The sequence below is a fragment of the Cavenderia fasciculata genome, assembly GCF_000203815.1.
Source record: "Cavenderia fasciculata unplaced genomic scaffold Scf_ET2XIPL01COFD4-5, whole genome shotgun sequence".
NCBI lineage: Eukaryota > Evosea > Eumycetozoa > Acytosteliales > Cavenderiaceae > Cavenderia > Cavenderia fasciculata.
In genome coordinates, this window is record NW_004457695.1 from 381403 (window position 1) to 394651 (window position 13249).

At 35.0% G+C, this 13249-nt stretch overlaps 7 protein-coding genes across 7 annotated transcripts; 4 read left to right on the top strand and 3 right to left on the bottom strand.

Annotated features, from left to right (window-relative positions):
• Positions 1 to 714: 714 nt before the first annotated feature.
• DFA_07720 (threonine synthase) lies at positions 715 to 2477 on the top strand (the record flags this gene model as incomplete). Its single annotated transcript, XM_004355164.1, has 4 exons — positions 715 to 821; positions 936 to 1736; positions 1823 to 1985; positions 2076 to 2477. The coding sequence occupies 4 exons, from the start codon at positions 715 to 717 to the stop codon at positions 2475 to 2477; spliced, it is 1473 nt and encodes a 490-aa protein (XP_004355216.1).
• A 404-nt stretch (positions 2478 to 2881) lies between these two features.
• On the bottom strand, positions 2882 to 5316 carry DFA_07721 (uncharacterized protein; the record flags this gene model as incomplete). Its single annotated transcript, XM_004355165.1, has 4 exons — positions 2882 to 2905; positions 3224 to 3351; positions 3540 to 4241; positions 4707 to 5316. 4 exons carry the CDS (start codon positions 5314 to 5316, stop codon positions 2882 to 2884), a joined length of 1464 nt encoding a protein of 487 aa, XP_004355217.1.
• A 651-nt stretch (positions 5317 to 5967) lies between these two features.
• Positions 5968 to 8162, top strand: nxnB (annexin I; the record flags this gene model as incomplete). Its single annotated transcript, XM_004355166.1, has 5 exons — positions 5968 to 7151; positions 7235 to 7445; positions 7525 to 7589; positions 7671 to 7852; positions 7933 to 8162. 5 exons carry the CDS (start codon positions 5968 to 5970, stop codon positions 8160 to 8162), a joined length of 1872 nt encoding a protein of 623 aa, XP_004355218.1.
• Positions 8163 to 8541: 379 nt separating this feature from the next.
• On the top strand, positions 8542 to 9326 carry DFA_07723 (uncharacterized protein; the record flags this gene model as incomplete). Its single annotated transcript, XM_004355167.1, has 3 exons — positions 8542 to 8563; positions 8643 to 8869; positions 8934 to 9326. The coding sequence occupies 3 exons, from the start codon at positions 8542 to 8544 to the stop codon at positions 9324 to 9326; spliced, it is 642 nt and encodes a 213-aa protein (XP_004355219.1).
• A 299-nt stretch (positions 9327 to 9625) lies between these two features.
• On the top strand, positions 9626 to 10544 carry smlA (uncharacterized protein; the record flags this gene model as incomplete). The annotated part of the gene is made up of 2 exons (XM_004355168.1): positions 9626 to 10080; positions 10145 to 10544. The coding sequence occupies 2 exons, from the start codon at positions 9626 to 9628 to the stop codon at positions 10542 to 10544; spliced, it is 855 nt and encodes a 284-aa protein (XP_004355220.1).
• A 143-nt stretch (positions 10545 to 10687) lies between these two features.
• On the bottom strand, positions 10688 to 11444 carry DFA_07725 (uncharacterized protein; the record flags this gene model as incomplete). Its single annotated transcript, XM_004355169.1, has 2 exons — positions 10688 to 10691; positions 10744 to 11444. 2 exons carry the CDS (start codon positions 11442 to 11444, stop codon positions 10688 to 10690), a joined length of 705 nt encoding a protein of 234 aa, XP_004355221.1.
• Positions 11445 to 11781: 337 nt separating this feature from the next.
• DFA_07726 (uncharacterized protein) lies at positions 11782 to 13192 on the bottom strand (the record flags this gene model as incomplete). Its single annotated transcript, XM_004355170.1, has 3 exons — positions 11782 to 11983; positions 12313 to 12522; positions 12582 to 13192. 3 exons carry the CDS (start codon positions 13190 to 13192, stop codon positions 11782 to 11784), a joined length of 1023 nt encoding a protein of 340 aa, XP_004355222.1.
• Between the last annotated feature and the right edge of the window lie 57 nt (positions 13193 to 13249).

Sequence of the window (13249 nt, forward strand, 5' to 3'; positions counted from 1 at the left end):
TATATATATATTATTCAATTATATTTTGAATGAATGAATGAATAGTATACTTTCTTATCTGTTATCTAAGATTTCTTAATATTTAGAAATATTTCTAAATATTTTTCATATTATTAAAAAATGACAAAGACATAGTTGGAAGTGGGTATGAGCAATACATTCATTTTTTAAAAATAAATAATTACACACTATAGTACATACAAACAACACACAGACCATCCAGTCATTGTAGGACACCCCTTCTAAGACATCAAAATGATCTGATCTGTATTCTATTATTGGATAGAGATAGAGAAGATGGAATAATATTATATTATACTTTTAATTAATATATTAAACAAAACATGAATGAATGAATAATAGTAATAGAGATAAAAAGAAATTTATAAATATTATATTTATTTTCTACCTCTTTTCTTTCTTTCTTTATTGATTATAATTATCTTGTTCTTTCTTTTGAAATTTACCAAATCACATCTTTACCAAAATATCCTCGGTTCCAACACATCAGAATAAAATATCTGAATCAAGACCAAGAACAAGGTGTAAAACTGAGTTTTATCCGCCGATACTTGTAAAGATACATTCGTTGGTCGAAGAGCAGTTTTACACATTGCCGTTGCATTGGCTGATTGCATTCTTATCATAATTGTAGAAATAGATAGAGACACAGATAGATAGATAACAACAAAATACATTCATCATATCATGGTCATGACTAAAGATAATAGTAGTAGTAGTTGTAGAAATAATAGTTGTAGCAGTAGTTATATGACACATTTAGAGTGTAGTCGTTGTAGTCATATAGAGGATTGTAACAAGTATGTAGAATAGCTAGCTGCGTGCAATGACAACAAAGTGATCAAAACATTGACTAACTCACCTTTTAACCCCCCTCTCTTAAGAGTGATAAATGTTTGTTCAAAATGTTCAAGTCCGCTACTAGTAAGATACGATTTGGAAAGAGTTGCAAAACTATTGACAAAGGAGATGATTTCAAGTAGAGAAGCTTCGTTATGGAGATACAGAGAACTATTGCCATTACAAGACATGGCCTATAAAGTATCAATGGGTGAAGGAATGTCTCCACTCTGGAAAGTAAATTCATCTTCTTCATACCCTTCCTCATCTTTACATTCTGAAGCACCTCGTGCAAATGCAAATGGTGGTAGTTATAATAATAATAATAGTGATGGATCAATAGTTTCATCATCATCATCATACTTGAATATGACATCACTGTGGATAAAAGATGAAAGTCAAATGCCAACTGGTACATTTAAAAGTAGAGGTTCATCAGTTGCTATATCAAGAGCAAAAGAGTTGGGTTTGAAAACTGTTTGTCTACCAAGCAATGGAAATGCAGGTGGTGCATGGGCATGTTATGGTGCACGTGCAAGAATGAACGTGGTACTTGCTATTCCCAAAGATGCCACTTGTATGGCAAAAGAAGAAGCAATGATATATGGTGCATCGGTGTATCTAGTAGATGGAATGATCACAGATTGTGGTAGAATCATAAATGACTATGTCAAAAGAGAAAACCGAGCCGGTGGCACCAGTTTTGAAGTATCAACACTAAAAGAACCGTATCGAGTGGAAGGCAAGAAAACAATGGGTTATGAAATAGCTGAACAATTAGGTTGGCAATTCCCAGATGCTATAGTATATCCTACAGGTGGAGGTGTTGGGATAATAGCAATTTATAAAGCATTTCAAGAATTATTAGATTTAGGGTAAAAATATATTTTAAAAAAAAAAAGACAAATCAAATCAAATCAAAATAATATTAATATATATTAATTAATTATTTCATGTTTAGATGGGTTCATTCACCAATGCCAAAATTTATATCAATACAATCAAATGGATGCTCACCACTTAAAAAGGCATTTGACAATGGACAAGATCGTTGTGAAGTATTTGAAAATGCAAGTACCATAGCTGTCGGAATGAGAGTACCAAAAAGTTTTGGTGATTTTATGGTAAGTATTTAAAAATTAAAAAGATAGATGAATATTGATATTGATATTGTTGGTTGGATTTATTTATTTAATTAATATTTATGTTTCTAGATAATAGATATATGTAAAAAGACAAATGGTGGATTTTTGACGGTTAGTGATACAGAGATTTTAAATATGTATAAAGAGTTTCCAAGGAGAGAAGGAGCCTTTTTATGTTTGGAAGGTGCAGCGGCTATGGTTGGTGTTGAAAAGGCACTAGAGTGTAATATGATTGGGTGTAATGACAGAGTCATTTGTATTAATACTGGAACTGGTCTAAAGACACCAACCATTTTCAATCATTCCTCCATCATTAACCAATTACCAATTCTAGATAAGAAATTTGGTTCAATTGATATTATTAATGATGGAGGTGACACCAACAAGATTAATAATAATAATAATAATAGTAGTAATGGTTGTCATGGTAGTAGTAATGGAAATGGACATAATGGTCACGGCCATCAATAAAAATGCAAGAGAGTGAGGAGTGCGGATGACGATGATATCATCATCGTCATTGCCATTTTATTTTATTTTAAAAAGTCAACATCAAAAAGGGTTTCGTAATAGCATCATCACAAGGCAAGTGTGAACCGATCAAAGATTGATGGGATGAAAGATAAAATACTATAAATAGTGAGTGTTCATTGTGAATGATTCAATTTTGAATGAAACAAGATCAGCAAAAATGTTTGAAGTAAGTATTAAAGATTAGTTTCAAAAAATCATACCAATTAATTTATTTTATATTTGTTTTAAAAAAGAAATTGATTGGATGAGATTAGGTTCAGATGGATTGTGGATATTATGGTCTTGGGTTGTAATGACCATATAAGCACCCTCTTCTGCCAAGATTTCAATTTATATTATGATTATTTTTCAATGTCTGGTCTGCTCTATTTTAATTGAATAGAAACAAAATTAAATAAATAATTGTATGGTCGTGTCTCTCTATTTCCTCTCTAAATTAATATCTAAATGTCTGAAAGTACTTGTCAAGACAAACAAGACCTCTTTTCTTATCCAAATAAATTATAAAAATAAAAAATTATAATAAATAAATAATATAGTTTGGAATTCTTTTTAACAATAATTAAAGTTTCATTTTCCAGAAATAATAGTTATAATAATTAATTAATGATTTATAGTATGTATTATTATTTGTGTTTAATTGGATATTCTATGAAAATTAATTATTAATTATAATTTTTTACTTTTCCAAAAGAAGAAATTTCTAGATTGGTAGCACCATTCCATAATGCAATGACAGGATCTAGTTTTGATAATCTATTAGGATCGTCATCTTCATCATCTTTACAATCTGTGAGCCATGTTACAAGTACTAGTAAATTTGATTGTTGTGGTGCTAGTCATCCCCAATGCTTTGAGTTTTTTAAAGGTTGTCCAAGAGGAGGTGGTGGTGCACAAGGTGGATAAAAAAAAAGAAAAGAAATAAAGAGATTGTTTATCTCTATTTCAATCTTTCTTTCTCTGTCTCTATATATTGATCAAATTACCAAGATAATAAACAATCATTTAAATAAAATTGTATATGTTTTGATGCCCAAGTATATCGATTGGTGTAAATAGTTGTTCCCTTAAAATTAGATATGACTACATTATGACTTGGATCACTTGGATAGTATTTGCGTAAAACATCCGATTGAAATCGTATTATGTGAACGGATGGAGGAAGAGGTATGATTGTTTCAATATCGGTTTTAGATGCAATACCAAGTAGACGTAGATTTTTAGGTAGGTTAGAGGTGGATAGTGGATGTTGGAATAGATCTCCAAACTCGATACGTTCTATGGTGTCGCAGAATGTGCCTGGTTTGATGGGAGAGTTGAATGTCAGTGCGAAAATGACTGTTTTCAAGGCTGGTGAATGTGGTATGACGTTTAGGTCAAGAGGTCCTTTGAGAGACTTTGGCATGACAAGGTGAATGACTGATGGAGGGATGATACCCATACGCAGCTGGTACACGTAGAGTGATAGATCGAGATGGGTGACAGAATGAGGAATAGAGGTTGACATGAGAGGTGAAGATTTATCGTGTCCTCCAATATGTAGTGTTTCAACGCCAAATGGAATCACATCCTTTTCTAATATTTTACAATAGCACATTGAAAAACGTAAGTCACGTAGAGTGGATGGGAGAACACCCACTTGCAATGTTTCATTAAATGCATAGCCAAAGTGAAGCGTCTCTAGTCCGTGTGGAAGAACTCCTTGTTTGATAGGCTTGGAATACTCGTATCCAAGTACCAGGTGATGTAGTGTACGTGGGAGTACACCTGGTTCGAGTCGACTATTAAACGAGTAACCAAATGTGAGATGAGTCAATCCATGCTCGAAAAAGGTGTGCGCGAGAATCGGTTTATTGAACCGATACGAAAAGGTTACTCTCTCTACTGTCTGTGGTAGACATCCTGGAGGTATCTGTGTGTTGTATGAATGACCAAACGTGATCTCTCTGAGGTTGGGTGGTACATTCTCGGCAGTGATCTTTGAAAAGTTACCAAATCCAAGAGTCAAGTTAGTCAACGTGGTTGGCAGTCCTTGCATGTTCTGCTCACCGTCCTCGTCTTGGATAAATCTCAGTTTCTCCAGATAGTCTTTCCCATCAACAGCCTTGTACAGTAGTGGTTGTGCAGCGAGTAAATCCAGAGCGGTGATTGATGTTGGTAACCTACCTCCTCCTCCTTCTCCACCACTCATATTTATTGCCGATCCCAAAACACGTAGAGATGGTGGCATCTGTGTCTTTTCGAGGTCGAGGAATAGACGACTACCACCCCTTACTGGACCAAAGTTCAATTCGACCAAGTTGGGTGGCAATACTGGCAATACCTTGTGAACATATACATTCATATAGGCATCATTAATCTTGAGACGTTCGATATACGGTGGGATGTCGAGTTGGCCATACGAATAGCCTGTAATCTTTAACGACTTTAGATTGATTGATTCGTTGTTGGCTTCTAGTTGTCCGAGTCGATTGAGTAGTTTGGCGTACAAGTGTTGCGACACTTTGATGTGCGTGGCACACTGCACCAACGATTTGAACTGTGCTTGTTGATGTTTTTGGTCACAGTACTTTAATGATTGAAGTGTCAGCATACGCTTATTATTCAATCTTTTACATGTGTAATACAACCATATCCGATCGATATCATTGTCTAAACTACTTGATATCTTGCTCAACACTATATTTGGTAGTGATAGTAAAGTAGCTGAACATGTTGTACTTGTTGTATTATCATTATCATCATTATCATCATTATCATTGTCGTTGTTGTTCATCTTGACACAAACAAATGTATGTATGTATGTAGTGAATAATATTTAGTTTGGTAAACAAGAGCAGAGTTTGGTAGAAGTCGCAGAAAGTGTAGGTGGTGACCATCAAAAAAAGAAAATAAAATAAATAAAAAAAGAATCTGAACCACCCCTTCTCAATTTTTTGTCGATTGTTTAAAAATCGCTGCTTTGAGCCAAGGCGATTGGTAGCTTGTCAAGATCACCCCGTTATTACACCTCTTCACCACTACTTTAATTTATTTTTTATTTTTATTTTTATCGTGTACGTTTCTTTCTTTAGCTAACCAAGATCTTTACTAGTTTGTTTTAGTTTGTTTCTATTCTATTCTCACCTGGTACGAAACAACACAATTTATTTTATTTTATTTTTATTTTATAAATCTAATCTTCCCGCTTTTTACTCTTCAACCTTATTATTATTATTATTACTCTACTTCACACACTCACACAAACACACAAAACACAAAACACAAACTTCAACCTCACTTTTCATTCGCTCACACATTCATCCTCATTTCATTTTATACTTTCACATTCATTCAGTTGTAAACTATAGTTAGATATAAATAGTTAGATATATATATATAATATAAATATCAGCAGTCAAACAATCAAGTAAAACACAGATATATTATGAGTCAAATCGGAAATATTGACAGCGCAAAATCGATTGGGGTTGGGCAATATCCTTCTGCTCCTCCAGCTTCAGCTGCTGATGGTAGCAATAGACAATCACATTCACCAATCCAACAAAACAACAGCCAACCACCATCTCCACATCATAGTAGTGGTGGTGGTGGGTCAGGCGTACCATCACCTCAAGGTGGACCTCCCCAACAACAATCATATGACCAGTACAATCAAGGTGGATACGGTGTTGGAAACTATGGCCCTCCACAACCATCCCCAGTACCATCACCCCAAGGAGGAGGATATGGTGGTCCACAGCAACAAGGTGGCCCTGTACCATCGCCACAGGGTGGTCCCCAACAAGGTGGTCCCGTTCCATCACCACAAGGTGGTCCACAACAACAAGGTGGATATGGTGGTCCACAACAAGGTTATGGACAACAAGGTGGATATGGTGGTCCGCAACAAGGTGGTTATGGTGGACCACAACAAGGTGGATATGGTGGACCACAACAAGGTGGATATGGTGGCCCACAACAAGGAGGTTATGGTGGCCCGCAACAAGGAGGTTATGGTGGCCCACAACAAGGTGGATATGGTGGTCCGCAACAAGGAGGATACCAATCTCCACCACAGGGAGGATATGGTGGTCCGCAACAAGGAGGCTATGGTGGACCACAACAAGGAGGATATCCACCACAAGGTGGATATGGTGGACCACAACAAGGAGGCTATGGACAAGGAGGATACGGTGGACCACAACAAGGAGGCTATGGTGGTCCGCAACAAGGTGGATATGGCGGTACACAACAAGGTTATGGACAACAACTACCACCACCACAACAAGGTTATGGACAACAATTACCACCACAACAACCATATTCAGGTCAATCAGTTACATCAACTGTACCTTTACCATACTACACTGTCTATGTTGGTGCAGTCAACTATCAACTATCACCAAACTTTAATGCTTCCAATGATTGTGATGTCTTGAAAAGAGCTTTTAAAGGCATCGGAACTGACGAAGCCACAGTCATCAAAGTATTATCAAATAGAAACCTAAGAGAAAGAATTGCAATCAAAGATGAATACAATAGAAAGTTTGGAAAGACATTGGAAAAGGCCCTTAAATCTGAAACAAGTGGTAATTTTGGTCTTGCCCTATGTGCATTACTTTATGAACCGTATGTAAACAAAATAGAATAGAATAGAATAGATTAGATTAGATTAGATTAGAAATTAATCGTTTTTTTATTTTTTTTCTTAGACTTGAATTTGATGTTTATGAATTATACAAGGCTATGAAGGGAGCAGGTACCAATGAAAAATGTTTGGTTGAAATCTTGGTAACAAGAGGAAACCACCAAAAGGAACAAATCAAACAAAAATATCAACAAACTTATGCCAAAACCCTCGAGGCCTTTATCATTGGCGATACCTCTGGTAACTTTAAGGAATTTTTAAAATCATTATTAAATGTATGAGAGAGAGAGATCATAGGGAAATATATTGGTATTGAAATCACCCACGATAACTAACTATTGTATTTATTTATAGAGAAGAGATGAATCATTAACATTTGATCCATATTTGGTTGAAAATGATTCAAACAAATTATACTAGTATGTAGAAGAATATATTTATTATATAGTCTCTAGACATTTTGAATCCTTTATTAATAATTAATTTATTTATTTCCAAAGTGCTGGAGAAGGTAAAATTGGAACAGATGAAAAGGTATTTGTTGAAATTTTTACTCAAAGATCATGGGCACATATGAGAGAATTAATCAAGGTCTATGAACGTAATCATAAGAAACATTCACTTGAAAGAGCCGTTAGAAGTGAATTTAGTAGCCATTTGCGTGATGGTTTATTGGCAGTTTGTAAGTGAAAATGAATTAATTCCCTCCCTTTTGATATTTATTTACTAATTACAAATATTAATTAATTGATACTTTTATAGTGAGTTATACAAATGATCCAATTGGATATTTTACAGAATGTTTATACGATTCAATGGTTGGTTTGGGCACTCGAGATCGACAACTTATCAGAGGCATCATCTCACAACAACACCAATTGCCAACCATTAAAGATAAATATCTTTCAAAATACGGTAAACAATTATCAGCTGATATCCAAGGTGATACTAGTGGAGATTATCGTAGACTCCTTTTAGCATTGGTTGGATAACCCCAATGTTGACTTTTTGTACCCAATAATATATAAAAGATAGATAGACAGCAGCATAAAAAAAATAAACTAATAATCAACAAACAATAATAATAATAAACCTATAATTATCAAAATATATAATTTTGATAAATTTTAGTAAAAAAGGAAAAACTATGATATGCCAACTAAACTCAATCAAATATTTGCTCAATTTTTGGCGTAAACAACCCGTGTCACATTTTCAAAGTTTGTCAAATCAACAACGAAAAGTTTACGTCACACACAATGGTTGTGGATTAAAATAGAAAAGGTTTAAATTCAAAAGACTACTTACTTTTTCTATTTCATTTTATAACTCACTATATTATCTCTATTCTACAAATAAATATATAAAAAAATGTCAAGAGCAATTGTTATAGGTAAATAATATTTTAAGAAAAGAATCTATCTTAAATATTGACTAACATTTATTTCAATTTTTTGATTTTTTTTTAACAGGAGGAACAGGAGCAACTGGTAAAGAATTAATTAAAGAATTGATTAAATCATCAAAGATTTCACATATTACATCATTGGTTAGAAAAAAAGATGAATCTGTTGAAAGTGATAAACTAGAACAAGTTGTCATTGATTTTGAAAAGATGTCTGATCATCAAGAATGTTTTAATGGTTGTAATGTTGGTTTTTGTTGTCTTGGTACAACAGCCAAAATAGCTGGTTCTAATGTATGAAAAACGATAAAAAAAAGACAACATTTAGATACTCACTCATACTTTTACTTTTCTTTAGGCAAACTTTGAACATATTGAATTAGGATATTCATCACAATTTAGTAAAATGGCAAAACAAGGAAATGTTGAATCGATGCATGTACTTACATCTATTGGAACCAATGCCAATAGTTGGTTCACATATCCCCGAGTAAAGGGACAAATTGAAGAAGCCATGAAAAACGATAAATTCAATCATTGTTCTGCATATCGCCCAGGATTGTTGGATCGTGGTAAAACAGATCGTATATTTGAAAAAATATTGCTTCCTCTTTTACCAAGTATCCCTGTTAATACAGTTGCCAAGGGAATGTTATCCAATTATTTAAGCGAATTTGAAAACCCCCCTCCCATTCATTCATTTAAGGTTTTTGGTCATCGTGATTTATTCAATCTTGCCAAACAACTTTAAAACTAGTGTTTGTTGTCCCCATGTACATTTTAAACAATAAAAATAGAAATATTAAAAATCCATAGGAACAGGTACCTTTTTTTTGTAACATACCAACACAGCTGTTTCAGATGATTTTGATTTGTACAAGTTACAATTTTGTAAATTAAAAGTAGGTGTTGCAAATTGCAGAACAACACCCATTCTAAGTTTAAAAATTAATTTGAACTGTTTTTTAAGGGCTGTTGACTGTGTTTAGTCAAAAAGTATAAATAATTGATGTTCACCTCCATAATAGAATCATTCAATTTAATTAAAAAATGGAAAGTGCTCATAAAGAAGATAAAAAAGTAGAAACTATCAAAAAGAGTCTAGCAACTGCTATACAGAACAGTCCTTTGGGATACCATGTAGACCACGGGGTTATGGAAAAGTTCTACCAATCCTACCAAGCCAGCAACAAGTTCAATTTGGAAAACTCACTATTGTGCGCTAGCAACTTTGATGTAGATCGTGCCCTCACTTTGAAAGAACCCGTAGATCCAGCTGTTCTTGTTGGTGTTCCATATAGTGTCACTACCAATCTTGTCATGTACATGGACAGTGTGTGGTTGGACCATTTGGAAGTTCAAGTCAAACCAATTGCCGTCTTTTCAAAGTACATTGATACCATTGAATCCACCGGTGGATCTTACAATCTCATCAAGAAAAAAGGATTTGAGAGAAAGGAAGCAAGTCAAAGAACCCTTGCCTCTTATTTCCCAGGTTTAAAGGCGTATGTAAATCAAAAAAAAAAAAAATTTAAATATATTAATAATCATAATTATTTTTTTTTAAAGTTGCGATGAAACATTGGATGTAACATCTAAATATTCCTATTCTCAGACCACTTTGGTTCATCCTTCTACAACTGTTCCTCATACAGTTCAATTGGCTGCCGGTTCCTATGTCACCTACCAATCAGCAATTCTCTATGCTTGTCGTATAACATTTACTGATGAGAGCGAAGACCCAGAAGATTGGATCAAATATGCAGAGGACTACTTTAAGAGACCTGAAAATGAGGGTCTTAGATACAAGATTGGTCCCAACAGAAGTATTTATATTCTATTTACGGTATACAGGGATCAGATGATTGTCAAACCATACAATGATGATCTGTATTCCCCAGTTCCATTTGATGAACTAGTAGAGTATTGCTTTAATAGAGGCTTTACAAGATGGGCCAATACCAAATAAAATAAAATATTTTATTTTATTTGATCCCATTGTGTTTTATTTTATATTCCATTTCCTTGTTTCTTTTTCCATTTCCTTGTTTTGTTTTGCCTTTTGTTGTTTTACCTTTACCATTTCCTTTTGTTTTTGTTGTTTTTCCTTGTTTATCTTTTGATAAATAAAAGCATTATTAAATTCATTTTTCATATAACCTACAAACGAGCTGGCTGGGTTGATTGGAATATTCAACCTTGTTAAAGTTTCTTCCCAACGAGCTATTTGATCATTTCCTTCTTGTTGTTGGAGATGTGAAATAATCGATGGATGGGTATAGTAATGATAGATCCAAAGAACAAGACGGAGATAGTTGGGCAATACATTTCTCTTTTCTTGTTGTTTGTAATAGAATTCGGCGATATGGTGGTTTCTAGAGAGTAGAGAAAGTGACACAATGACTTCGAGTGATCTGTACAATTGTTTCTGTGGCAATGACCATAGTTGTAGAGTGAGTTCTGGTATTTTATCCGATGTAAGTTTGAACGATTCAAACGTAACTATTAAATGTCCAATTAAATTTTCGTACAATTCATTATTATATTGTGTGATTGGAGATGTTGTAGTGTTGTTGGTTTGTTGATCATTACCACCATCATCGCCTTTAATGACTACTATATTTGAATGATCAATAAATGTATGAGCCAAATCCAAAGCTTGTGAAGATTTTCCAGTTTGAATATAAATTTTAAAGACTGTTTGATAGGCAAGTACTATTTGTTTGGCGATTAGTTTGTTGTTGGTATCTTGGTTGGTGTCTTGAGGTGCTCCTCTGGCAAGGGTGGCAATGTGCTCGGCTTCGAGTCGACCCAACTCGCCAAGCAAATATTTAAAGGGTAGGTTGTGGTGACCGTAGAGCTTGAGCATTTGGTTGATGAGGAGGATATGGTTGGCGAGATCGCACTGGGCAATCCCCATGAGCACATCCACTCCCTCTGGAGCGAGTGATTGCAGTTGGATATGATGTTGTTGGACCGACTTGAAATGTCTATAGATTTGCAGAGAGTAGTGACGCGCCTGTTCCGGCTCGATTCGATTCATATATTTCAAAAGGAGAAGAGTAAACTCGACAGTGACACTGTCAAGACTATCGTTGATGATATCAAACATGAGATGAGATAGTGTGGGTTGGTAGCGGTCTGCCACGCAGTCAAAGAGCGCTGTCACGACCTCTGGATGGATCGCCAGCGCCGGGTAGGCGACTTTAGCCTGATTCTGGTAGAATGCGACCATCTCCATGCTGTTGAGTCCGTTGTAGTGCTGGATCATCATGGCCAAGCCAGAGGGAGTGGGTGACACGCCCGCGGCGACCATCTGACTCCACCGCTGTTGAAACTGTGATATCTTGTGGTTGGCAATCAACATGACCAACATATTCGAGTAGAGCAGCGACTGCATATGCATCTCTTGGAAATGCGGGATGGCCTTGTCAAAGACCTCGAGTAGACGCAGCACGGTTGGCAACCCACGCGTATACTTGGTGCCAAGCACCAGGATGAGCGACGCTGTCAACTGGTAGTCTGTCTCGAGCATGTTGAGTGGCTCGATCAGATTCTTGATCATATCATTGACCACCTCGAGCGTGAACCCAAGATGCAGCACGAGATAGGCCGTCTCATTGTTTGGTTGCAAATCCTTTCTCTTGAGTAGCTGCGACATCATATGGCGTGCTTCAATCTTGTTGTCGAGCTGACTGAGCAACGACACTGTCATATTGTATGTCTCCAAATCAAACAAGTGTTGCAAGTCTCCCAATTGACTGGCAAAACTCAACATGAGTCGCGTCGATTGTCTGTGTCTTGTATCAAAGAAATCTGTCAATTTTCGAATAGTAGCATTCACCAATGCCGTCGTCACTTTATCATTCATCAATAACCATTTAAATAATGTATATGTACTTTGAATATCTGAAAATATCAATTCATCATTTAATTCTTCTAATAATCTAAAAAGAATAAGAAAAAGTTAGAATTGATTGGATATATCTTAATGTAACACACATACAATGATTCATTTAATATCTTTTGTTCATCTTGTTGTTGTTGTAAATATTTTTCTTCAAATGCTTTAAATGTAGGTAAATCACTTGATAGATAGGTTGTCTTGGTGTCATAATGAATGTGATCGGGTGCTTGTGCCGTCTCTACTTTTATCTCTGCTTGTTTCTTTTTGTGTTCTCGATAAAATGATGCTACCGATGTAGATTTGTTGTTGTTGCTTGATTTTGTTGAGGGTATTATTTGACGATCGTTTATAAAAGGGTATTTACTTGGGTTGATAGGTTGGTTACTACTTGATGATGACGATGTATCTGATGGTTTGTAAAACTTTATAAAAGGTGTAGTCGTCAAGTGTTCATCTTGTTTTAAAATGGTCGATGATGAACTTGTACAATATGATCTACCAATAAAGTTTCTATCTATATAACTTAATACAAGTGGTAGTGATGAAAATGATGACGATGACTGCCTTGATAAATATACATTATTATTATTATTATTGTTTTTACTATTACTCCTATATCTCGTCGTCGTCGTCGTTGATGATACTGATGATGATGATGATGATGATGATAATAAACTATTATAGTTTAAAACTATACATCTCCGTAACATCGTCTCTATCTCTCTCCCTATATTACATATACTGCTTTGTCTCAAAAAAAAGATTCT